The 27,614-nt window shown below is 46.4% G+C and overlaps 1 protein-coding gene across 1 annotated transcript; it reads right to left on the reverse strand.

Annotated features, from left to right (window-relative positions):
- Positions 1–516: 516 nt before the first annotated feature.
- On the reverse strand, positions 517–27,614 carry LOC119168070 (xaa-Arg dipeptidase). The gene is made up of 6 exons (XM_037419502.2): positions 27,217–27,614; positions 23,679–23,824; positions 20,140–20,289; positions 13,843–13,984; positions 12,177–12,419; positions 517–2,683 (listed from the first exon to the last, which is right to left on the reverse strand). Exons 1-6 carry the CDS (start codon positions 27,443–27,445, stop codon positions 2,364–2,366), a joined length of 1,230 nt encoding a protein of 409 aa, XP_037275399.1. The 5' UTR covers positions 27,446–27,614; the 3' UTR covers positions 517–2,363.

The following is a 27,614-nucleotide window of genomic DNA, read 5'->3' on the forward strand; positions in this document are numbered from 1 at the left end:
AAACACCCATTATTGACGGAGCGGCAAGTACAAAAAGAGTACCCACCTCCTCCGCTCCACTTATCACACTCAACTGCCCTCAACTCATATTTTGAGCGCTCGGGGCTAAGCTCCGCGTTCACGGCGCCTACGTCACGATGTGGCGTGAGACCGCATACGCGTAAATACCGCCACCAATCCGATACCGACAGTTTGTACTGCACGTTGCACAACCAATCGGATCTGCTAGAACTGATGATGTCAATGGGGCAGAGCATGTCGCTTGCTGTGTGGGGGGTTGAAAACACGTTTGGCCGAGTCGCTGCGATCTGCAGCGATCTGAAGCGATTCGCAGCTTTAAAGCGTTGTAATAAATTACACAGTTTACGCAGATAGCTCAAATTGGTCTCAAAATGGCCCTTGGAACTTCGTATACCGGCCAAATGTGTTTTAAAAATTGTCAAAACCGTGTCAGGGTTCCTTTAAAGTACTAAAATAAAAAGACTTTCGGGGAAAATAAAAAACATGTACAGCCCGAGCACTTATTTAAAATTTTATTTCTTGAGATTTCAACATAAATTACTGACATAAGCAGCAGTTTTATACACAAAGACTCGGTGTTTGTACTGTTGAATGATGACTTTGCAAAAATTACGCCAATAAAAAGTAGTGACCCTGCTCTTCTATATCGAGATATATGGTAAAGAAGAAGTCGGCATATTCACTAATTCAATACTATCCGTTCACTTGTCACATAAACCACTAGCATCCTAAAAGCGAATGTAGTGAAATGCAGGTGACACCGTCAACGATAGAGGTAAAGAGCTAGTTTCACAGAAGTGCCGGCGTTGGCATCGTCTGTTGGGAGCAAAAATCAACATTTTTGCGGTACCGAAAAATTCAAATAAAATAATAAAAATTCTGGGTCTGAGTGGAAATCGAACACGGGTCGTTTGCGAGGCACGCGGGTTTTCTCCGACACAGCCATGCCTCTTTTTTTTTCTTTTAATGCATCTGGTTCTGAATATAGTGAAAATAGCTTCATCTCTTTGGAAATGCAGTGAAAGTAACGTTCATGCTTTACAAGCACGCGCGCCCCGTGTACATATTTCACAATACAACATGAAGTACTGTCGTAACAATGCATGGGACTAGGGTACATTGCCATCGGGAGTCAGAACATTGAATTATCATGACTTCATAGTGTCTGCTTCATAGCTGCTCGGTTCTGTTGCAATTCATAGTTTAAAGCCAGTCACCCACTGTACACAAAAGGCGCACACGCTTGCACCCTGAAGGCAACGTAGCGCTTTCATAGCAAGTTCGAAAACATTTCATACTTTAAGCGTTTGAAGTGCCCCGCCACGGTGGTCTAGTGGCTAAGGTACTCGGCTGCTGAACCGCAGGTCGCGGGATGAAATCCCGGCTGTCGTGGCTGTATTTTCGATGGAGGCAAAAATACTGTAGGTCTATGTGTCCAGATTTGGGTGCACGTTAAAGAACCCCAGGTGCTTTAATTTCCGGAACCCTCTACTTCAGCGTCTTTCATAATCATATGGTAGATTTGGGACGTTTTACCCCACACATCAAATAATCAAGATGCTTGGTATCTAAAAGCGATGTCTTTGTCACTCCACAGTAATCGTAATCTGTATTGCGATCGTTTTCTTTGCATTATCGCCGGGTGCCTGGCACTTTGAGGTCACCGATGGCGTGTGCGCTATCGACTCGACTTATCGTTTTTGATATGAAAGCGGCCAGCGCTCAATTCAAAAAAGTAAGCGCAAGCAAGCCGGATAACGATTATCGTTTTGAGACAAAAAGACACCCTTTTTACTCGATCTTTTTTTAGAGTGCAGCAAAGAAAAACAGTGAATCGGTTCGGTTTCATAAACGGTGCTCTGATTTCACTAATACCACTATTTTCGCCATCATAGGCAAAAATCGACACCCAAGTTTTCAAGATCTTGTGCGGGTATCGCTGCTGGTGACATCACGGTATTTCGAATTAGTTTTGTTCCTGCTTTAGTTACATTAGTTCTACGAAATACTTTGAAAATTGGTATCCTAAGTCACTGGCCTACTTGTACGAAAATGGACTCATCATTTACCGACTAAGGGCTTCATAGGCCCGAATATAGATGCCGTCGAAATCGATGACGTAACGGCTATTGATGCGGAAACTTCTATCCGGCGTCACCACCCACATTTTATATTTGCGTTCTTTATCGCTTGCGAATGGACTTGTCGTGGCAAGCGTGGTGATCTTAGTGTTCAGAAGGAATACTTTACCGATACTAATAAAGTCTTCTTCTTTGGTGTCCCTTCGAACCACGGCAGTGCCGAAACGTTTCCTCAGCTGCGGCTAAAACTCCCCCTCTTCCCTACAGCGCCGTTTGCAGCTCCTCTTCCGACGGAAGCTTCAGAGCTGCAAACTCCCGCTTCGCTTCGCGCAATAGTTCGGCGTCGCTGAGCAGATCGAGCGCAGTCAGTGCCAGGATCTTGGCCGCCCTCAGCGTGGGCGGCTGGGAGTCGGCTGCGTTGGCTACGGCGGCGAAACCCCGCGTGTGGTTCACCGATCCCTCGTGGGCGCCGAGAGCGAACAGCGGGTGAATGGTGGGCACCCGGTACGACACGTTGCCACAGTCCGTACAGCCTCCAGAAGGCGGTATGTTCTTCAGGACGTCATCCAGGAAGGACACGCCTGCACGGCAAGGAACGAAACATAGCTTTGTATAAACATACTGTTACCGCAATCGAAATGTCTATCAAATACACACACAGGCAGTCAATGTCAGTCTGGGGCTATAGACTGGATTATAGGCACCTAACAGTGGACCAGGGGGCGCGACAAAGCTCTTTGGACTAAGGTCCCTAGATGAAACAAGGGACCTTACTCTAGGGACCTTACTTTGGGCCGCCTCAGCATTGTTGGTACCGACCGCTAGGGATTCTAACAAAATGGAACGCTCACTGAACACAGGGACACGCTGAAGTGTCAGTGCCCTTTCTGGCACGTTTCCAAAGAACGCTTCCTGGCGCTTGCATTATCAGCCGTGACGGCTTGCTCACAACTAAAAAAAATTACGGCATATTCACGGGGTGAATGATGATGAATGGGCGAAGCTCCGGAGGGATTCATCGGTAAACTGTGAATCTTCCGTGTAATTCGCCCAGTCGATCATCATGTAAAGACGTGAGAAACGCTGTGTGTGTATATACACAAATCAACTTTTATTTGTTCTTAGACGATGGATGGCTTGCGATGTCCCTTGCCTCGCGCGCTCGCACATCGGGATTCTGTCTGCGAGCGCGCGCTGCTGCCGCCTTGCGCTCTCTCCGCTGTGCAGCCTTATCCATCCGGTGACTCCGAGCGCGCGCCAACAGCGAACGGATTTTATTACAACGCTCCCCCTAGCGTACGTCGCCGCACTAAATCGAACGATTGCCTTCAACCAATGACACGCGCCATATGTGACATCATTCCTATTTTATAAGATCTCGCGTCTTTCATCAACTACAAGTACCGCTTTCTAGTTTATAACATCTTGCATCTTTTCATCATCAGCTACAAGTACCACCATCTAGTAAACACTACAAGAACTAAACGAGAGGTGGCTACATGCAGGAGACGGTACCGCCATCTAGTGAACACTGCAAGAACTAAACTAGAGGTGGCTACATACAGGGGACGGTACCGCCATCTAGTGAACACTGCAAGAACTAAACTAGAGGTGGCTACATACAGGCTACAGGGGACGCACAGCCCACGCCCTAAGGAGCTTCGCCCCTAAAAGAAAATTATGCACGTGCAAGTTTGGTTTTGCTGCGTCTACTCGCTAGGCTACGCATTGAAAGACTCGGTTTTGCTGCGTCTATCCGCTACGCTGTGTGTTTTGGCGCTATCATCAGATCTCGTAAACTGCAACGCCGGGCGCCTATAGTCTGATACATATTGAGACGTCCGGAGAGGCCCAGCCCATATGACCGAAGCACGGCCGTCGATCGCATCAGTGACTAAAAAATAGCCCTGCTCAAGCACCGGGAACTGTACTCAAAAGCGTGGCGATTAGCCGCCTTTCTCGTGACGTGAATCAGGAGTGCGAGCCCACGGAGGCACGGTCGCGCGCATCAGCCTTTGTGGAGATACTTACAGGGACTACTGGAGTTATACGCAACTGTAGCGTGGACTAAAAGGCAGCCACAGTGTTATCGACCGACAGCTCATTTTAAATGTTGACAACAAGTACGCATTGTGAAGAAGTTATATCTCTGCAAGCTTGTAGTATTTGAAAAGAGTGGGACAGCTGTGAAAACCGTGGAAACACGAAGGGTACACAGGAAAGGATTTGCTTCTGTGTGTTGCTTTTGTTGTGATTATAGTTCCCTCTATCGCTAACGCCCCTTCTACACAATCATCAAAGGTTGGTGCCTCGTTTGCCTCATACATTTCGAATGTCGGACCTGTTTTGTCACTATTAAATAGGCGGTAGTGTGTTTAGCCACATTTTCGATGGCAATGACACTCCAGGTGTCGTTGCGGTGTCTTCCGAGGGGTTTTGCGGTTATAAGAGTTTTGAATTAAGCTTTCTAACACCTAGTCTGCCAAGTTTCGAATAATTCGACTGGGCAAAAACCTAAACTGCGACATTCCACAAGGGTGGAACTTTGTAGCTACTGCCGCACCGCGCCACTCGTTCAGAAAATACGATCGCCTCAGCCCGTGTTTTGAAGCGTGGAAAACACTGTCACGACACGGTCAGAGGACCTGACGCCACATCGTATGGAACAACTTGCGTTTCTGCGTGGTATTTTGTAACATTTCCGTAGCCCTTACTCGCCAAGTTATGTGCTCGAGGACATGAGCAGACGTCGTTTCTTCGCTCTTTTTTATTTTCTTCGTGCGTTTTTGTATTTTTGGTATTTCATCCGTTATTCGATACTTTTGTCCGTTGTTCGGTTTTATTGCATTCGATATGAAATTTCACTATTGGCACACCCCTGATTCCAAGTGCCACTCACTCCCCACCTTTGCTCCAGAAATGTTGGGGTTCAAAGGCAAGCCGCCATGAGAAATAGCTTGTCTCTTTATTATCATACTTGCATTTATCTGCAGTGCATTTTTTCTTGCAGACTCAACCAATAGAAGCGGCGAAAGGGGGAGACGGAGCGAAACCTCTTTTGCTCCTAATGCACAACCCTCTGCGTACCTATACCCTTCGTTGCGCACAGTAGGGCTCGCTATAAGTATGAAAGAAAGCAAGAAAAAACAGCATATATCCACGGAGTGAATGGTGATGAGTGGCGCGAAGCGTCCCTCTGTCCGTTCGTTCTTGCTTGCGTCAGTCCATGCGTCCGTCCGTGTGTCTGTCGGTTCATCCGTCCGCCCGTCTGTCCGTCCGTCTGTCCGTCCGTCTGTGCATTCGTTCGAGCATCCACGCGTCCATCCGTGCGTCCGTTCGTCTGTGCTTCCATCCATCTGTTCGTGCGTCTGTCTGTCTGTCTGTCTGTCTGTCTGTCTGTCTGTCTGTCTGTCTGTCTGTCTGTCTGTCTGGCCGTCCGTCCGTCCGTCCGTCCGTCTAGTGAACACTCTGAGTACCGCAAATTCGCATTTTTTGTTATATAATCATCATATACAAGTACCGCCATCCAGCGGACATTCCGAGGTGGCTACCTACTGTTACTCATCCTCCTCCTACTACTACTGCTACTACTACTTCATACATTGGGGACACACGATCCACGGCCTAAGAAGCTTCCCCCCTAAAGTCCACGAATCACGGCTGCTCCATCAAAAAAAAATTGCCCGCAGCTTCCCTCGGGGGAACACAGAGGAGGATGCGGAGCATATAATTGGTTAACGGGGTGTTAAAGTGCGACTTACTTGGGTCGATGGCTAAATTGGTTAACGTGGTTCGGCCTCTCGTCGCCGACGCTTGCACTCGGCTTCCCGTTTTCGAAAGTCCGGGTCCTCTTGTCGACGCTTACGTTTCAAAGCTGCCGAATCTGGTGCTGCTGCTCGACGCTGACGTCTCTCAGCGGCTTCACGTTCTCTAAGTTGAGAATCTTCCGCTCGACGCCGACGTTTACGTTCGGCGTCGTGAGCTCTTCTCCGCGCTGCCTTGTCTTCGGACGACGACTTGGTTGCGGTTCCGCCAACACTTTGGCCGGCGCTGGTCGAAGGGACGTCGATCATTGCGACCTCGGACGTCGACGCGCCGTACAAACCAACCGACAAGCGGCAACTGAGCGAGCGAGCACCGACCTTGAGTATATATATACAGCGCGACGGCGCATGCACTGTCAGCTGTCGAATGTTCGAGAAGGGGGAGAAGTGCAACGGCGCATGCGCGCGCGTCAGCTGCCGATGTTCTCGAAGCGTGACGGCGCATGCGCACTACATTATACAGCTAGCGAATGTTCGTGAAGAGGAGAAGCGCACGCGGTGTGTAGAGGAGGAAGGGTGCACAGATGGTGGAGGAGTGAAGCGCGCGCGGTGTGTAGAGGAGGAAGGGATGCACAGATGGTGGAAGAAGGAGGAGGAAGCTTGCGGACGGCGCCGCACTACAAGCCTCGAGTATTAGATGCTCCGCATCTAAAACACACGGTGGGGTCTGCAGCAGGGAGCGGATACCGCAAGACGCGCCTATGTCTCCGGGCTGCCGCTGCGGCGTCACCAGTAGGGGAAGTCTCTGCGGAGACCGAAAGCGAGTGTGCCCTAGTTATTGCGGCGGATGCAGCTTGACAGCGCAGCTGCTATGCGCTTGCTAGTTTTATTGCGATAGCAATTATATGGGCACAGTAGATAGGATGTTGCCACTGGCTTCGCCGTTGCTCACCGCATATGTATGCGTATCAATATATATGAAATGCAGGAAAGAAAAGTACTCCTGAAAAAGACTCCGCCGCGCGGTATCCAACGTCCAACCTCTTGTTTGTGAGTGCGTGGTGTTAGCCAAGAAGGGACACCTCTTTCAACGTTTAAAGGGCAAGCTATTTATATCTACCACTTACCGCAGCCGATGGCGATCACGGCGGAACTATCATGTCTTCAGCGCCGCAATGAGCGCGCGTCACCAGATCATCCAGACGTGGCGACGTGCGCTGGTCCGTTCATCTACCACGCGTACTTTGCCCTGTGGAGAGGGGGGTGGACGCTCCGTTCATATCCCACGCGTACTTTGCCTGGGGAGGGGGGGGGGGGGTAGACGCTCACGCGTGCGCGCGCTTATCTCGCTGTGTGAAGAATCGTACGTCTTCAGCTTTTACTAGAACGATTCTGTGAGCCTATTACATGTTCTCGCTACAATTCTAAACCTTTTGTATTTCCCACAGGCAGCCTTCTAATCTGTGATGATATTCGGTGCGGCTTTTTGCTCCCTTCCCTCCTTATTTGCCAGCGCGATTGCTATCTCCTCCACTTCTGTAACGGGGGCTTGAGCTATGAGGGCACAGCTTGTAATGCCTCCTTTTTGGTCTCAGACCACGGCCACCATGTTATTTTTGTTTGACTGATATGGTCAATCGTCTGCAGATCACACCATATTCAAATATTTTGTATTTTCACGGACGTAGGCTTCTCTTGCTGTAGTGTACACTTTAAACTGACAAACGCCGCACCATGAACAACACAGACGAACAATTGGAGGCACTGCAGTTCAGCTCGCCTTTGACGATTAGATTTGGCTGATCCAACGGGCAGAAATGAGGACATGGGCTAGCGGAGTCCTGGAATAGGGTCCATATCATTTGCAATGCTCCGCGCGAAGCGCAAGTAAACTTTCTTTCTCTTTCTTTGTAACAAGCGCCTCGTGACGTCAAACCAGATGTCGGGTTCATCCAGCATAAATCAATCACTTGTTTAAGATTATTCTAGTTACTGGAAACACCCTTTAAAAAACAATACAGGCTTTACCTCTAGAAGTCATGACAGTTCTGTTTGGTGAATATTCAACTTAGATAATGAATGGACATAATAGAACATTTAGTGCATCTGTAAAGAGCACACAATTGCTTGTGGAGACCTTCATAAGAAAAACAGAGAACTAGGTTTTATGTTCTCATTCCCCTTATCTAGGAAACATTCTTCCGTGTTTTTTTCTGTAATTATATTGCGAACTCAGTTAAGATCTTTTACCAAGCCTCAAACAGCATTTTTGTTACTGTTCATAGTATACAGTAGGTACGGCCAGAATGTTTTTCCTTGAACTTCACCTAGGCGTAACACCAATCTCAAATGAAATAGACATATGTAACAAGAATGACGCAAAATATGACAAAAAATAAAGCAGAGAATGTTTTTATAGCTGCAGGTTTCAAAAGACCTACCACAATAAACAGACAGAAAAAATTATGACCAACTCCTCGAAGGGAATCCTGGGTGGAAGCACAGCAGCAGCGGTGCGCACGGCGTTCGCCCGTTTGAAACGGGCGTCAATGCGGGTGCTGGAAGAATGGTTTCAAGCGACGATCAGTTACGGCTTAATACCTCTCTAACTAACATTTCAAGCTGGTGTCAAGAATGGGGAATGGAAATAAACGTAGGAAAAACCTCGTATATGCATATAACCCGAAAGAGAGCACCCTTAAAATTTGCGTATAATTTAAATTGACTACACGTAGCAGAGGCCGCTTCGGTGAAATATTTGGGCGTTACCATCACAAACACAATAAAATGGGATGTTCACGTTAACCAGACGTGCACAAAAGCGTACAGACAGCTGAGATATATTCGCAGGAAACTCGCTCTAGCCCCTTCTAAAGTTAGACTAACAAGTTATGAATGCCTTGTACGACCAATCCTCGAATACGGCAGTGTAATCTGGAATCCGCATCAAACTTACCTTCTTAACCAGCTGGAGGGAATACAAAATAAAGCGCTCCGATTTGTGTATTCTCAGTATTCTCGAGATGTCAACATAACCGCGCTCCGCAATAGGGCAAGCATTCAAACACTGGCGATCCGGCGACGCATAGCTGCATTAAAATTTCTTTATCTGCTTTATCATGACAACATTAACATCAACAAACACGAGTACTTCAAACCACCATATCAGCGCTCCGCTAGAACAAACCACGACAAGAGTATCAGGCCTTTCATCTCCCGTTGCAATTTATTTAAGTATTCCTACTTTCCGTCAGTAATAGAAATATGGAATAACCTGCCACGTGATATAGTGTCCTCTGAATCTCTCGAATCATTCACTGCCAATCTTGAAAAGTTTTTGGATCAGTAAGTTGCAGCGTTGTAGAATAATGGCACAACTTTTCATTGAATGTACGTTTTGATTTGTATGCCACACGATGTTTCAATTCTCAGATCTGTGTCTAATATGCACTCTTCCCTGTTAGCCTGTGGTGTTTTATTCTGTTTTATTTCTTGGTTCTTCCACTATATGTACAGTTCTAACTTGTATTTGTTTAGAGTAGTCTGTACTGTTCATCCTTATTTTTTTTTGTTCTGTGGTCAAATGTGAAGATGACAATCTGTATAATTTCTTCCCACTCCTGTATGAGCCTGTTAAGGCTTACAGTATCAATAAAATAAAAAATAAATAAAAAATAAAAGGTGGTGCAGCGTTTACTCGACTAAAGGTTTGTTTGAAACACAGACACAGCAGGTGGGTCGGGTTTCATGTAAATTTCATCGCAGATAAACGAACTGAAAGAGTGGGTCCATTCGACGAGCGGTCGTGCGTTGCGCGCGGTGGAGAGGGTTAAGCGAGAGAAAAGTGTGTTGCGAGTGGGCGGAGGAGCTGGCAGCTACAGGCGCTGCAGCGAGCATCATGCAGGTGAGGGAGAGAGCGGTGTCAACGCGGGCCTACGAGGGAAGTGTGACGTCAACGCGTGCCGTGACCTACTTGGCGGCGCTGCAACACCTGCGGCGAGAAGAATGCGCTGCAGCGCGTTCGTACGACCGCATGTACGTATGGCGTTACACATGTGAGTCAAATATCTGCTTCGCATCTAAAATATAATACACCAATATATATTCTGTTAGGTCAATCCTTGTTCTATTTCATCTAGCATCGACACCGATAGTGCGATAATTTGTACAGCCCCATTTCCGTGCAAATCAGTATTACCACGCATAAATCACACTTGTATCTAGGATATCTTTCAGATAGCTTTTGTGCGAAAACCGTAAGTCGTAAAGCAACTCCATTCTTGTATTCCCAGGGCTTCCTAACGAAGCACCATGCAAGGGATAGTACGATAACGACAAAAAAATTGCATATCCCACGTACTGTAGGTGTCGATCATATGCGAAGCACGAGTGAGCAAGGTTGATATGTCACTCTGAAATGAGCACAACGTTACTAGGTGGACGTAAATTATGCCGTACATGACTTCCGTGTCATGATTATCATGTATGGAAGTGTCATTTACCTTCATCGTCTATGAACGTCACGTGATACGAAATTCGGTATATATGGGGAGCTACCGAAGCGGCCGTGAGCACGCTTTGAGCGTAGCATGTCATGTTTCACATGACACAGATATCATGACTATTATGTTCGGACGTGTAATTTACCTTCGTAGTCCATTCACGTTACGTAATACCATATTTGATTTATGTGAAGTCAGTGAAAGGGCCGCGAGCGCATCATGAGTGTGACATGTAGTCATGTTATTACATGACACTTATCTCGTGATTGTCATGTTTGGATATGTCATTTGCGTTCATCGTTCATTCACGTCCCGTAATACCAAAGGTGGTATATGTGAAGACAGTGAAACGACCGCGAGCGCACAGTGAGCGTGGCGAGTATTCATGACTAGTCATAACATGAAAGTCATGACAAGCATGTCATGTTTTCCGCGTAAGGGTCTGTTACTTATGTTTGCTCTGCAATCATGTAATCCCATACCAGTTTTGCAAAATGTCATGTGACTGAAACCATCGCATCAGCAGCAAGACAAGGAAATATAAATCATGACATTTATGGCATACAAGTCATTATTTGCATGTTATGCAAATAATGCGTCAGTCCATGGACCGACGTCATCAGTCATCAGGACCGACATACATTTCACATCGCACAAGCCATCCACTTCAAGTGTCCCGTTATCGTAACAGAACTGCCGCTTTTTCCGCTTCTTTTTTTCCCCGCGCCGTCAAGGATTGGAACGACCTTCCCCGCTCCATTGCTTCAACCACCTGCCCATCATCCTTCGCGACAAATCTTACGAATCGCCTATGCTGCGAAAACTAACGTGTTCAAATGTTCTCTTTTCCTGTGTATCCACCCCTTATGTAATACCCCCGAGTGGGGTCCTTAAGGAAATAAAAATGAATGAATGAAAAAATGATAAGTCAATTACAGTCGTCATGCGATATCAAGTTTGGATACGGGCAGGAGAGCTAAAAGTCGTAGGCGGCTAGATAGATAGATAGATAGATAGATAGATAGATAGATAGATAGATAGATAGATAGATAGATAGATAGATAGATAGATAGATAGATAGATAGATAGATAGATAGATAGATAGATAGATAGATAGACAGACAGACAGAAAGACAGACAGAAAGACAGATAGACAGACAGACAGACAGACAGACAGACAGACAGATAAATAGATAGATAGATAGATAGATAGATAGATAGATAGATAGATAGATAGACAGATAGACAGATAGATAGATAGATAGATAGATAGATAGATAGATAGATAGATAGATAGATAGATAGATAGATAGATAGATAGATAGATAGATAGATAGATAGATAGATAGATAGATAGATAGATAGATAGATAGATAGATAGATAGATAGATACGGTCAATGTCGCCAAAATTCGCTAAGAAATGCTTCGCATTTAATACAGAGCGGCATCAGACTTTGTGCGAAAGAGGCAGTATAAATTGGAGCATGCAGAACAGCACAGTGGTTACGAGTCAGTGTCATGGCATTGATCAATTCAAAACAAAAATACCGAGAAAACGAAAGGCCCAATGCGGGTAGACGTTTGCGCACTTTTTGTTCAGATTGCGTGAGTGCTCTCAGGTGACTGCTCAACCACTAGTGACGCGCACAACTCAACGCCTTCCCTCGCAAGTGGCTTAGTGTCCGCAGTATCATATCGGAAGAGCGGAGTTGAACCAATGTCATACCCAAAGAGAAGACAGTATGTAAGATCCGTGTATCTTCGATACTGCCCAGCCCTGGTCAACAGCAAATGAGCGATTACGTACCAAAAGCGTGGGCGTGTTTCCGGTATGTTTCAGCGATGACGGAGTTTTGCATCACGTTCATGTACGCCGGTTTCCTTTCAATGTCCAGCGAGCAGCCAGTCGCGTCGGCAGCCGCGCGAAAGCAGGCTTCTGCCCTCGGCCGGAGCTCTATCAATCCCTGGGCGTCCTGGGCACGGATGGTGAACACCATTTCCGTCTTCTCGGGGATTACGTTGGGGTACTTGCCACCTTCCGTGATGACACCTGCGTGGCAGATATCGCGGGTCTTTAAGCAGCACTTGTAATTTCATACTAGGTAAAATATTGCGCTGGGTGATCAGCCGAGCATTGAATGAATTTATCAACAATGATACTAAAAGTGATGGCAACAAAATACCCTTGCTCTATACAGCGTTAAATCTGCAGAAACAGCGGAGGTGCGGTTATTTTGTGTTTTCTTTGCAATTTTCTTTGATCACTGCATGGCTGGCGCTTCGTCCGTGACCGAGGATGTCCCGCCATCAATGAGTGCATTTGTGAACCTGTGCGTCACGTGCAAGTACTCTTATGTCGTCAGGCGCCCCCAGCACAGGTTTACTACTAAAAGAATCTCCGCCCAGTGAGAACCAAGCCTAGCATATACATACAATGAAGAAACTATTGGGTGCAAGCCTCAGCTCGTTTAATACTGAGTTACCTCTACAGTCGTCAGGTATGCACAGCCACATCCTTCTACCAACTACATTCCGCTGGTATTTACACTTTAATTGATCATGCTAGTTCCGTCTTTATGTCCCATCTCTCACCTCCCAAAGGTTGCATAGTTTTTCTGCGAGGTGTGGGATTTCGCTTTGCCAAGTGCGGGTAACAAACTGGATATTTATTTTCCGGTAAACCTCCCTGCCTTTCTGTATTACCATTCTAATTCTCTCCTTCTGTGTTTTGCATGATTATATGGTGAAACTTTAACGTTTAATTCGCCAGAAGTTTCATGGTGCCATCAGATAATGGAATAACGTGCTTGACAATATTGATTGATTTTTTTTTGGTGAACCCTGACACATTTCACCACCGCCAACTCACTGGACATTTTCAGCGAAGTAGTTGTTTGAGATGGCTAAATCTATACCTATATTTTATGATGCTTGGTGGAAGTCTATGATTGTTGCCTTGTACGTTGTGTTCACATCTTGTGTACAGTCTATAGTGGTTTGTTCTCCTGTTTTTTTATGTTTATTGTACAAAATGTGATTTTAGCACCCCCCCCCCCCCACCACCGCGATGGTCTAGTGGCTAAGGTACTCGGCTACTGACCCGCAGGTCGCGGGATCGAATCCCAGCTGTGGCGGCTGCATTGCCGATGGAGGTGGAAATGCTGTAGGCCCGTGTGCTCAGATTTGGGTGCACGTTAAAAACCCCAGGTGGTCAAAATTTCCGGAGCCCTCCACTAAGGCGTCTCTTATAATCATATCGTGGTTTCGGTACTTTAAACCCCACATATCAATCTATGAATAAGAACACCGGAGCATGACAGAACGTGAAGTCGAATAATTTCAATGATCACTTCCCTATAAACACCGCCTTCTTAGAAAACAGACGATGCGGCGAATATGTGCCACACGTGATTATGAGCCACTCAGCAAACACTCGCAGCGAACACGCATACTCAGCTCAGCACTGTTAGTACCGTGAATCAAGGTGTTTGGCTTCAGCTGCTGTCGTAGGAGGCTGACATTCGTGTAGGCAGCGACGGCAGCGTCCAAGGCGTTCACGCCTTCCCACGGCGTCGCTCCTGCATGAGCCGCTTTGCCTTTGAAGTGGAATCTCAGCTGTAGCGGGAGAGAGAAAGAAAAAAGAGAGATAGACAAGGAGGTTAGGCGAACGGCAATTCATTAGACTTGGTAGCACACAATGAGCGGACGCCACAAAATCAAAGGGTCTCTAGAAAGTTCGGACGATTCAGTTGTTTTGAAACTTCAGCCTCATTTTTCTTGTCATCATTATCATCATCATCATCAGTCTGACTACGTCCACTGCAGAACAAAAGCCTCTCCCATGCTCCGCCAGTCAACCCGGTCCTATGCTTGCTTATGCTTGCTGCTGCCAATTTATACAGGCAAACTTCTAAATCTCATCTTCCCACCTAATCTTCTTTCTCCCCCTAACCCGCTTGCCTTCTCTGGGAATCCAGTTAGTTACCCTTAATGACCAGCGGTTATCCTGTCTACGCGCTACATGCCCGGACCATGTCCATTTCCTCTTCTTGATTTCAACTATGATATCCCTAACCCCCGTTTGTTCCCTAATTCACTTTGCTCTATTCTTTTCTCTTAAGTTTACACCTACCATTTTTCTATCCAATGCTTGCTGCGTCATCCTCAATTTAAGCTGAACCCTCTTTGTAAGTCTCCAGGTTTCTGCTCCGTAGCTAAGTACCGGCAAGATACAGCTGTTATATACCCTCATCTTGAGGGATAGTGGCAATCTACCTGCCATAATTTGAGAGTGCTTGCCAAATGTGCTTCACCCCATTCTTACTCTTCTAGTTACTTCAATATCGTGGTTCGGCTCCGCGGTTAATGCCTGCCCTAAGTAGACATAGTCTTTTACAATTTAAGTGCACTATTACCTATCTCGAAGCGCTGCTATTTTCCGAGGTTGTTGTACATTACTTTCGTTTTCTGCGAATTAATTTTAAGACCCACCTTTTTGCTCTTCTGGTCTAACTCCGTTATCACGATTTTTGTTGTAATCGTAATTTTTGTTGTAATAGCCATTATATTGGCACTCTCAGGGGGTTTTCGCCGTCGCCGTCACGTACCATCTATATACGTGTAGGTATACATAGGCAAAACTGACAAGTAAAAATAATTCAGGAGAAAATTTTTGTGTGTGCGCAACCGTACTTTAGAAGCTGTGATTCTTTCCTGCACAGCGCACTGCCTTAGCGAGTTTTGCCTTGCTCCATGTGTTATCCTAGATAGTAGAGAGTTTGAGAACTCGGGCCCATAAGCTTGGGGAGCCAAGAAGCTTGCGACGTGCGAGAGCGCATGCGCAGAACCCAAGCCGATTTCGATCACGTGTTTGTGTTGACTCAAGGCCCAAAAATAAAAAAAAATAAAGCTAGCGTGGGCAGCCAAGGCGTCTTTTGTCTCCAGAGAAATGAAGCAGACAAAGTGTGAGCCACAGTGCCGTATGACTCACGTCTCGCATAACTCTTAATTTGGCCACGGGTGGCGCCCACTGGTCAAACGCAGCCTGCGTTTGACCCAGTTCTAAAACTCTGCTATCACCCGAACGCAAGAGGCCCCTACGAAACGCCGCTTGGGGACTCAGTGTCTTGGGCCCCCAATTCTCAAACACTCTACTAGCGGCAGTATACAAACGCAAGGGGCTTTGGGTGAAACACACAAGACGCCACACATGGCGAAATTAAAATATTCTGGACTGGGCCATGCTGCGTCGTTGTCCCCGCTGCATTTGTGTCGTACTGCTGGCGACCCAAGCTAGTTTTCAATTGGTTGTAGCACCAGGCCACTCGTGGTCAATCGGCAAGGGAAAAAATCACAGCATATCCACGAGGTGAATGATGACGAGTGGGGCGAAGTGGACGGACGCGTGGACGGACGAATGCACGACCGGACGCATGACCAGACAGGCGGACGGAGGGACGCACGAACGGATGGACGGATGGATGGACGAATGGATGGACACTTCACCTTCACTCATGATAATTCACTCCGTGGATATGCTGTTCACCCAGGCCCTGAAAAAAAAGAGTAGGCGCCGTCATGAGGTGCATGTCATGTAACAACATGACTACATGCCACGTTCATGATGCGGTGGTGGTCGTTTCACTAGCTTCACTTATACCAAATTTCGTTTTACGAAACGTGAATGGATGACGAAGGTTTGATACTGGTGCAAACATGATAAACATGAGATGCGTGTCATGTAACAACATGACTACATGCAACTCTCATGATGCGCTCGTGGCCGTTTCGCTAGCTTCAGATGTACCAATCTCGGTATTGAATGTAAAGATTCGACAGAAGTCTGTCTGGTTGCGTATGAAACTGGGAGATGATTTACTCCAACCAAAAGCTTTGAAGAAACCCGACGTTTTGAAACCGACTTGGTTCCTTCCTCAGGGGTGACAGCGGAGGCTACGTAGCTGCGGCGTCTTCGAAGCACTCACGGGGTTGATAATGACCCCCCCCTCTCTCTCTCGTTTTGCCGTGGAGCGCAGTCCATGCACATGTGTATACACTGGGGGAAGGGTTCCGAGAGAGCGGTTGATGTTATCGGCGGTCCTCTGTATGTGCCACGAATCGAGTAACAACCTTCTCCTCCAGTTCGGCTCGCTTTCAAGGATGGCCATCGCTTCGAAATTTATCTGGTGATCCAACGTCTCAGCAAGTTCGGTGACTGTGCTGCGCTCTTTTTAGAACTTCCGCACATCGTTGACGTATTTCTTTAGTCGTTCCAGTAGGTTTTTCGTCTCAAGATATACGACGAGGGATACTCGGCACATGGAATTTCGTAAATGACGCTGGGGGTCCTGTCCATGTTTGCCGGTATTTTGGGCGGGGGAGGAGGCGGCCTAGCGTGCACGAAGGCACGTGCGCGATGCGAACCCCTTCCTTCTTGAAGAGCCGGCCCGTTGCACTTTCTTGCCACCTGGACATCGATAAAGGGCAGGCAGTGGTCGCTTTCACACTCGGCCGTGAATTGTATGACTGGGTGCACGAAATTTAGGTGTTCTCTGAAGTTTTCAACTTCAGACGTCTTAATGACGCAAAAGCAATCGTCCATATAACACTTCCTCAACATCCACGTGGCAAGAAAGCGCAACGGCTTGGAGTTCTCCGCTCATAAAAAGCCAACGCACACTGGCAGCTACCTTCTATTCGATTCTTCCCACCCCGCCTGCCACAAAGTCTCAGTTGTGACCACGCTACTCGAGAGAGCTAGAAACTTATGCTCTAATTAGACAGAGCGAAAGAAAGAAGAGGCCCGCGTAATTGCAGACCTCAGAAAAAACGAATACTCAAAAAAATTCATTCGAGCAGCCACCCGCCGCGCAGAGCAACAGAGGATACAAAAACCCCAGTCAACCTTAATTGGCAGCCCCCCGAAACGCGCACTGGTTCCATACGTTCAGGGAACCAGCGAAATGTTGGCCCGGATCTTCAAGATGGAAGGGGTTCGCATCGCGCATGTGCCTTCGTGTACGCTGGGCCGCCTCCTCCTCCGCCTGAAAGACCGGCTAACAATGCACAGGACCTACGGTGTCATTCACAAAATTGCGTGCGCCGAGTGCCCTTAGGCGAGACGAAAAACCTACCGGAACGACTGAAGGAACACGCCAACGATGTGCGGAAGTTCTAAAAAAAGCGCAGTGCAGTCGCCAAGCATGCTGAGATGTTGTATCACCAGATAAATTTTGAAGCGACGGCCATCCTTGAAAGCGAGCCGAACTGGAGGAGAAGGTTGTTACTCGATTCGTGGCACATACAGAGGACAGCCCATAACATCAACCGTTCTCTCAGAACCCTTCCCCCGTGATACATATGTTCACGGACTGCTCTCCACGGCAAAACGAGAGAAAGGGGGGAGGGGGTCATCATCCACCCCGCGAGTGCTTTGAAGACGCCGCTGCTACGTAGCCTCCGCTGTCACCGCTGAGGAAGGAACCAAGTCGGTTTCAAAACGCGGGGTTTCTTCCAAGTTTTTGGTTGGAGTCTAAATCATCTCCCAAACTCGGTATTACGCGACGCGAACGGACGACATAGATAAATAACACTACCAAATATGATAATCACGACATGCGTGTCGTGTAACAACATGACTACATGCCACAATCATCATGCACTCGCGGCCGTTTCGCTAGCTTCACATATGCAAAATTTGGTATTACGTGATGTCAATAGATGACGAAGGTATGTGACTGGTGCAAACGTGACATTCAGGAGATGCGTGTCGTGTGAGAACATGACTATGCCACAGTCAAGGCACCAATACATTTCGACGTGACGCGGTGCGTGTACTCGCCGGCGTTCATTTCGGCGCGTCACGCCGGCGTTGCCACGCCAGGCGCCGGTGCTGCCATATGAATGTGAGAATGAATGTATCACGGCAACGGTACCCCTTGCAAATAGTGTAACACAGTCCAACTCGAGCAGCACTTCTCGCAGGAGCTGACGTCACTGCAGTAGCTTCAACGTCATCATCAACTGGAAGAGAAGTGGAAGACAAGGCTGCGAAGCAGAGAGCGCATGAGGCCGAACGTAACTTGAGCTACGTGAGCTGCCGATACCGAACTCCGTGCTCAGCACGCCCATTGGCCCATTACTAGGCCGTGTACTCTTGGCGTCGCATTTCCTCACTATTCCCTTCGGGGAGGTGGGGGCATTTTTTTGAGGCCCTTACCTTCTTGGCTACCCGATACTAAAGCTGTCCAGCGTTTGGCCGAAGGTGGGCTGAGTGCTTCCGACTTGAATTTAGCCCCTGCTGGCGCACTTGCTTTCTGAGGGGGAGATTTCTTCGGCTTGTGCTTTCCCAACTAAGTTCACGTTCAATCTGACCACCGCACGAATGTCAGTTTATTTTTATTTATTTATTTGTCGTACTGTTAACCCTCACTTGAGGGTCGTCACAGGGAGGGTGATAAATTGAGTTGCACAAATTTAATATTTGAAAAATCGTAAGATGAACTCTGTAACATATAGCATAATTATATGAGAAACACAGTGACATGCTTCAACACAGTTCCTTCACTGCAGTGGTGGTGTTTACGAAAGGAGTGAGAGCTTGCGAGAGGAGTCCAAGGAAAGGATAGTTCAAGTAACAACTGGGACGGTTAGCTCCCACTTGTTCTGCGTATACTTAAATGTACTTTTTGGGCATCCTTGTTTGTGTTCGAGCTGCGCGCTAGCAGTGTCCAGTTGTGACAGTTGTTAGTTCGCACTCGGCTTGTGTTCTTTTCCAGCGTCCTATGTGCATATATGAAACCAGCAGCAAGTTTCAAGCTCGTTGCCGCTCTTAATATGACGTGCGAATTCATTGCTATCGCATTCATTTCCCCTCGCTTGGAGTGAAACTGTGAGATTCTGCCGTCTCTGTCGCAGATATGTCCCGAAATAAAGTGCGAACGGATAACATCGCTACATTCGTCTTGTGTTTTATGTGTGAGTGAGAGAGTGAGCTGCAAGCCTTACTCTGTGTAACACTTTATGTCGCATTCATCGCTTCATCTGCGCGAGGACGCTGTGAAATCTATACAAATTCACCGATCCGCCTAAAAGTGTGGTGAACCTGGCTACAGTAAAACGGTCCGGCTTGGTTCTGAAATGTACTTTTGGAAGTGAGAACCAGCCTTCGTCCAGCCATGACTCTGTCGAACTTAGCGTAGTTTACTGAAGAGCCTCCTGCTAAACTCTCAATATTACTTACTCGAGCTGAGCAGGAGGCCTTAATACTGAACAAGTGTGCTGTTTTTGAGCATTGTTTATGTTTTTTGGTGCAGTCATGCAGTGTTTCATTTTTCTTGTACTTGTACTGATATCACAGCACGTCTAAAATGTTGACGGTTGAAAAAGCAGAGGCAAATCCTAACTTTACAGTCTTTTTACGCTGTATATATCTCTTTTTCTTTTCATTAGTTCTGCAAGTTTTTTATTTGTTTTGTGTTTCTCTTGTTCGGGAAAAGGTTTTCTTTTTACATCTTCTTCTCTTATTCCTTGCTACGCTAGCATATTTTGAACCGGGGATGCCTTACAACATACACAAGCGAGAATGTCATATTGTGTGGGAAGATTTGATTGTCTGCTTGTTGATTCTGAAATCAAATCAACATGTAAAAATCACAATTTTGCACTTTCAGTACCGTTATTAGCTGTTTTGCATCTGATTACACGAACATGTGGATTTTCGCGCACACTGGGGCGGTTTTATCTTTGCACGCGCCTGCGCGGGCACCTACCTGCTGTGACGCTGAGTACTGTATTGTCAGGATGTCCGATGGACACGGGTGCGCCATCAGTGCTGCGTCGAGTCCTTCCAGGGCGCCCTTCCTTATCAGCAGTTCCTTGCCGCATCCAGTCTCCTCCGCCGGTGTGCCCAGCACGACCAGCTGCAGATCATCGAACAGTGCCCGTTAAGAATATCAGGCCGCTTCAACTTTCTCGATGTAAGAAAGCTACCGCTGAACTCTGCAGGCTTTTTATTCATCGGTGGTTAAATTAGGCAAAACTGACTTTTTGCTTATTAGTAACAGACTATGACGCTTAGAAAAGGAGGAGCTCGTGGGGACACCACCGACTGTCGATTTTAGAGTTTGGCGAAGCACCGAGGGCGTTCGCTGGAACAATATTAATTGGTGGTGTTTAACATCCCAAAATCAGCATATGATTTAATTGAAGTGTATTGATCCCGAATTCTTGCAGTATCGGGAGCAGAGAATAATTCGGGCAAGCGTTTTTTTTTATTGCACGCTCAACTATTTTAGAACAAACAAGAAAAACAGATATTTATCTGTATAGTTGGTCAATCGTCTTCTGTCCCCACGTTTAATATAGAGCATAATCTCTCTATTTTTAAGCGATCCGGAAAACTGCCACTTTCGGACATTCACTCTACTATATAAAGGGTTACTGGATCTATAATGTGAGCAACGTATTATTGCGAAGCATGTCTTAGTAAACTTAGGCGACTTAATTTGAGCGTGCTGGCTATCTGTTTTCCCCACTACAACTTGGCGCTCTCGAGATGGTATCGTTAATGGGATTTTATATGGAGGTAGAGCCCTACGGAAGACTACCGGACACCAGAATGACCGCGGGCGTCGTTTACAGGAAGCGCTACAGCTCCAAGAGTGGCACTGACAGTGATGACACCGAACCCTACAACATCAGCAGTGATAAATCATGCAACAGACGACAACTTCGACCTCGTGAGAAAACACAAGGGAAAGAGACGATTTCTGAGCACGTCACCAATTCGAGTGAGCCCACCATGCGATATTCGCGGAATACCGAGGTATTAACCATCCTTCTCATGCCAGTTCTCGCTAGTGACAACATGACATGCCTTAACCGGCAAGCTTTGTCTGTACAGCTAGAGGCACCGGTGCCGAGCGAAGTAAAGGAAGTTAAAGTGAATAGCCGCAAGAACATCCAAGCGATTGACGTCGATCATGGGACTGCGCTTGACAGATTGCGTGAAGTAACGGAACTTAATGTGATGAAAGTCTGCTCTTACATACCGCTGGGCAAAGAAATGAGCACTGGGTGATATGTGATGGTGCCGAAACCATTACCAACTCGCACCTACCAGTCTTGTTTAAGCCGACTTCGGAAGATGTCATCATTACAAGTATATGTCGTTTCGGGACATCACGATGCGTAAGAATTACATTTAAGGGCGAATCACTTCCATCACACGCAAAAGTGGGCCACTTCCGACACGCAGTTCGCCCTTTTATACCGAAACCACTTCAGTGCTGGAAGTGCATGAAGTTAGGTGGCGTAAGTGGTGTGTGCACGAACTCGACTACCTGTTCTCGATGCACTGAGCACATCAAGGACACCTACCAGGCCACGACTCTGAAGTGCTCAAACTTCAATGGGCCACATGATGCCTCTTCGAAGGACTGTCCTTTTATTCGAAAAGAGCTAACAATGCTGAAGAAAAGGGCCAGACATTACATCTCATACCGAGAAGCAGCTGCATCAAATACGCGACGATGGTCCCGTCGCCGGCGCTGCACCAAAGCCACCAAAACCACGTTTTCTCACGAAGCACGTAAGAAACCACCTCTACCTCCCCCACCCTGGCCAAGCGCTGTCGGTTCTAAGAACAAAGTCGCTTCTGCTAGCATTGGAGCTGACACCTCATCCTCATTACCCAGTCAGAACGCAGCCTTTTTAAAGGAAAATGATGCCTCTACCAGCTATGCAGGTGACACTTGGCCCGAACTCCCAAAGATACATGCGCCTCATGAGAGGCATCAGATTTTGATCAGTACCTCATAACTTGATGGACGAAGGACAACTTATCGGCATGGTTAGCAACCTGGTCAATGTTATGCGCGTGGTACTGAGCAAGATGCAGACACCGACAGTTCCAAGCGTGTTGCAACTGCTTGACACCATCACACCAGTTCCCACAAGCTTTCAGAAGTCTGCTGCTTGACAACGCAAGCGGCACCATCACAGCTTCACCATCGGCAAGATTTTGGGTGCATGGGACCACGCATACAAGTTAATGCAACGAATGTGCTCAAGTGATTAAGACACAGATGTGACTCACCGTCTGTGATGTTACGCACGTAACTGCCATTTTATCGACGGCATGAGTGACGTTTCTCTCCTTCTCTCTCTCTCTCTAACTTTTATTCCTCTTACCCTCTTCCCAGTGCAAGCTAGCCTACCAGGCTCAGCCATGGTTGACCTCCCTGCGTTTCTTTCATCCTTATACTCTACTATATTAAAATTGGTGCGGCATATTATGACTGTATGGCGTTCGTAAATTACTGGTCATATCGTAAAAATCATAACTTTTTTTATTTACATAAAGAGGTTTTCATCATATGTTCCCTTCGCATACTTTAGATCAGTGTTCTACTTATTTGAATCATTTTCAAACTCTCACTATGCCTTCCAAGTTCCATGACTGAACAAATGCGTTGTAAAGTTTCTTTTTCTCATAATCAGTTTCGGTAGCCTTTCATCACTCCATGGCTTTTTTGCACGTTTTGGTTTCTGATTCCACAAGGTCATTGCAAATGCTTGATTATAACACACTCTAGCTTTCTCAAAAAGTACCTCATATGCTTCATTGCGGTTTTCTTGCTCAAATACGCATGTCCAATCAATTGACTAAAATGCGAGCGAAATGCTTCCAAACCTGCAGCATGGAATGCTGCAAGATAAGGCTTCCACTGAGGCTTTGCGCTTGGCTTGCATACTGGGCAGTGCGCAAAATCTTAATATGCGGTCGCTTACGTCCACTGTTTGCAGTCCAGTGAACAGTCCCATGAAAGACCCTGTACGCAGCGGTGGTTTTGGGACGTTAAACCCCACATATCAATCAATCCTGTACGCACTGCTAGTACTCACTAATATTAATACTTTAGCCACCTTTAGTTAACGTTACATCGCCTGGACATTAATTTACAGGTAATTTACACTTGATGCTGATCTGATTACCCTAGTCAACATGCGCTTAAACTATATTAACCCTAATTTACGCGTGATTTTTTTATATCACCTTGATTAACACTTGATTCTCTTCATGCTTCCTCTGATTACGTCTAATAACCTGGCACTCGTTTTCTGCACCAATTAACGTTTAATTCACATTTGTTAATGTTTAATTCTCACCCGGTGAATGCGCGTGTAAACTACATATGTCATTTTGTAGCACTCGTGTTGCCAACGCGCGACTCTAAGCTTTTCTTTTTTTTCCATCTTTACTCATGATCTACACAAGACATTTTCTTCGATAAAAACAGTTTCATACTTTGCCACGAATGTCTGTGTTGCTCATCAAGGCCTCACGTACAGCCAGCGCAGCGCCCACGGATGCCTCAGCGATCAGGTTGTGACCGCAAGCGTGGCCTATATCAGGCAGAGCGTCGTACTCACACAGCAGGGCAATGCAGGGTCCTGCGTAAGCAAGATAAAGCGAGAGAATACACGATACTGGGAAGCTGCATCGCGTCAGCATATTCAGGGATAGTGCAGATGGCTTAATGTCTTCCTGTGCTTCTCAAATGACTTTACGAGATAACAAAAGGATATTATTTGTTTTGCGAGTATAATATCAATATTTCATCGGAAGGGCGCTGGAAATGGGGCTCTTAAGTTTTTTGTCGTTATCTTTTTTTTTTCAAGTACGCCTGCGATGATCGGCATAAAACTAGCCGTTCTTTGCACAATGTCTGGAGCTCTGACCTGATGGAACCGAACGCTTCAAGCTGCTTTGAAGACGTTGGTAAGGCATGCGACAAGAAAAGAATTAGAAGTAATGACGTGATCCGCGGAGAACAAGCCAGAAATAAGGAATAGGAGAGGTTGACTCAGGAAAACTTGCGCACTGTAGGGGCACATGGCGAGTGCTGCGAACAAAAGTGGAAGCTGTGAGTGAGTGAGTGAGTGAGTGAGTGAGTGAGTGAGTGAGTGAGTGAGTGAGTGAGCCAGGCATTCAGTCAGTCAATCAGTCAGTGAGTCAGTTGGTCTCTCAGTAGATCAGTCAGTCGATTCGTGAGCCAGCCAGTAAGTAAGTGAGCGGGAGAGAGAAGATGAGTGAACAACCTAGTAAAGTAAGAAAAAATGTAAGCAATTATGCAATGACACGTTCAGCCAACAATTGGTAGTTTTCAACGAGCACTAAAAGTGGGAGGTCTATCACGATTGTGCATGTAAGAAAAGTGGGCCGTGAAAGAATATTTCAATGCAAAACAGGCAAGCCGCTGGCTGTATGTCCCACCCACCACCGGTGGCCGCCATTTTGCCGTGGCACATGTGACGTCACGTGCAGCAAAGGGCGGTGGCGTCTTTTCCTGCCACTATTTTAGTCGCTGCAAACCTTTGCTCTAATTCACGTTGCATTTAAAGAGGGCGTTCTTGTTTATGTTGCAATCTTTCCGTTGGAATCTTTCTAACGTTGAAAATTGTTATGTATACTATTGCGCCGCACTCAGCCTGGGCATGTGTCCGAGTGATTTTGTAACTAGCATATGCGCGCAGAACTGCATCAGGAGCAGAAGAGACCGCGTGGTCTTTAGTCTCTGCATTGGTTCTGTACGTAAACAGAATAAGAATATGATTATTCCATATGATTTTTCTTCAGGTAATTTTCATTTGTGCGACATGGCCTAATAAGTTATTCACGGCACATCCATCACAAAAACTTGGGCAGTGTGGTCGTAAACCGAAAACTTTAAAGCGAGGTCTGGTTCAAGCAACCCTCACGTATGTTTACGCGTGTGTCCGCATTTTGCGTGTACACATGAAAACTTGAAAGTTTCGGCAATTTGAACGCCCCAGCTGAATTCTTCCCCACTTACTAAGCCAATCACGAGGACAGATTGCGACTCTTACTTCGGGCTTACAAAAAACTACAAAAAATAAATATGAGCCACTGCGAACTAACAGTGCGAAGACTGAGAAAGTGGCAGATCTGGGGAAGTTGCTCTCCTTCTTCCTCTCGTCCCCATCCAAACTTCCCCTTCCCACTCTCTAGTACGTCTCGCAAGACTGCTAAACTCTCGTCCTTCCCACTTTCCCTCGTCCTGTTCATTACTTCCTTCTCGTCATTTGCTATACTATACAAGACTGTGCTACACTTTACCCCCTCACCTTCTCTTTTCTCTTCTCGTCACTCCCACGGCCCTGTGCTTTTCCACTCGAACCTCACTATTCTATACATGAGTGTGTTTGCTGTCTCTTTCTCGCTACCTCTTTTTTTGTATGTTTCTTTGTATATCTTCCTCTCTCTTATTCTGTGACTTTTCATTATTTGCTCCTTTTGCTTCTCTTTCTCTATATATATCTCTTCTTCTTTGACCTCTCTATCTCCCTACTCGTTCTCCCACCTTCTAACTATTTGTTTATTTATTTTCGTTTGTATCGCTAGTTCCCTCATAGTCTTTCTCTGATTCCTTTTTTTTCTCCGCACTCTTTCGTTCGCCAAACCGAGGTAATGCTATCCCCTTCGGACGAATCAGCCCACGCATTCAGGGAGTGAAGAAGAAGATGAAGAGGAGGGCGAAGAGAGCATGTGTCGGCTCATGATTACGACAGTTTTCCGATTCGGCAGCTACATTACGACCGGCTGAAACAGCTCCATTGTTACAAGTGACAGTTTCGCCGCAAGCGCCAAGCAATGAATTCAACAGCAAATAATTCGAATGCTATATAGATCAGGCTAACAGACAACACCTTAAAGACCGAAACCTGTGTAGTTCTACAAAAAGGCAGGTTTTCGGGAATGCGCCCCTTCCCCGCCCCCCAGGGAGTGAAGTGGTTTCAATCTGTCTGTTGTTTCAACCCGAAGTCGGGTGGGGTGACACAAAACGTACAAGAGCAAAAGCGATGCACTAATTTTTATCGAGGTACCATGCGCGACCGCGCACTTTTGATCGAAGTTTGCATTTACCGCCCTCAGTGAAGCAGCCTCTCACCGGCAGCCTTTCGTGCTCCTTCACCCGGTGGAGCTGGTTGGCGCGCTTTGTCTCTGCTTGAGCTGTGCCCGTCTTCAACATTCGCATGCTTTCGCCCGCGCATAGGACATACGCATAGAGGTATGTAACCGATTTATACTTCTTTTACGGAACATGACAGTGATGTCGAAATTCTCGCGAATAAAGTTTTTTTTCATTCTATATATTCTGTGATGAAATCCGCATTAATAACAGTTTATACATGATGAGCCCACACTATGTGTCACATAGAAATGATCACTAAAAAAAAAAAATCCACGAGGTCAGCAACCATACTGGTGCCTTTGCAAATTCTTTTTTTTTTCCCTTTTACCATTCGCGAATGAAATAGTTTGAATACGTGTGCTGTTTATCTTTTATCTGATGCTTTTTGTTCGTGACTACAAGATTTGTGCTTTTAGTGAATGCTCAGGAGCTGCTGCGCAAGCGTGCACTTTGTTCGACTGTAATACTGCTTTTTTTTTTCCTCGCCTCCCCTACAATAATGCCCACTTGGGCGATGTAGGTTGCACTAATAAATAAATAAATAAATAAATAAATAAATAAATAAATAAATAAATAAATAAATAAATAAACAATTAAATAAATAAATAAATAAATAAATAAATAAATAAATAAATAAATAAATAAATAAATAAATAAATAAATAAATAAAGAATGGCATAAATGCGCCTTCAGTGTCGATATAATTGCTGGAGCGTTGAAAGCATCACCTGACAGTACAGAATCCTTAAAGTACTATTCTACGTACTCTGATAAACACTCTTTCGAACAACTGTTCAATTCTTGAATTCCATTAGGCACCAGCCAAGCGCGAAAAGGAACGGAGCGTACCTTGTGTGCCACCGGGAGCTTCGAATGTGGCTCTGAAGGCCGTGTCCAGGAGGTAGCTACGGGTCACCGTGAAGCCGCGTCGTTCCAGAAAGTCCGTGAGCCAGTCGTGACACTGGACCTCATTGAATTCGAGCTCCGGGTGCGCCCACACGAAGCGACTAAGTTCCCACAGATCCTGGGAGCTTGACTCCACAAAGCTGTGCACTAACTCCTTGAGGTCTACGGCCATCTTTTTCCGGGATGTAAGAAGAAATTGAGGATCGTGCAGTGCTTTGACGCGCGCTTACGGCTCAATGGACTTTGCTGCACTGCTCCGAAATATCTTGGTCCCAGAAAGAAAATGTTCCCATTGTTTTGCGATGCTATCAGCCTCTACGGCTCTTCTCTTCCCGCCAACA

This window comes from Rhipicephalus microplus, chromosome 6 (assembly GCF_043290135.1).
Source record: "Rhipicephalus microplus isolate Deutch F79 chromosome 6, USDA_Rmic, whole genome shotgun sequence".
NCBI lineage: Eukaryota > Metazoa > Arthropoda > Arachnida > Ixodida > Ixodidae > Rhipicephalus > Rhipicephalus microplus.

Bases quoted from the DNA above. Each gene is read 5' to 3' on its own strand.
- LOC119168070 (XM_037419502.2), bottom strand. From the start codon at position 27,445: ATGGCCGTAGACCTCAAGGAGTTAGTGCACAGCTTTGTGGAGTCAAGC. The intron at 20,290-23,678 runs GTATGAAACTGT...GATGATCTGCAG, and splicing joins ACACAGACATTCGTGGCAAA to CTGGTCGTGCTGGGCACACC. The intron at 2,684-12,176 runs GTACGTAATCGC...CTTGCCGTGCAG, and splicing joins GAAACACGCCCACGCTTTTG to GCGTGTCCTTCCTGGATGAC.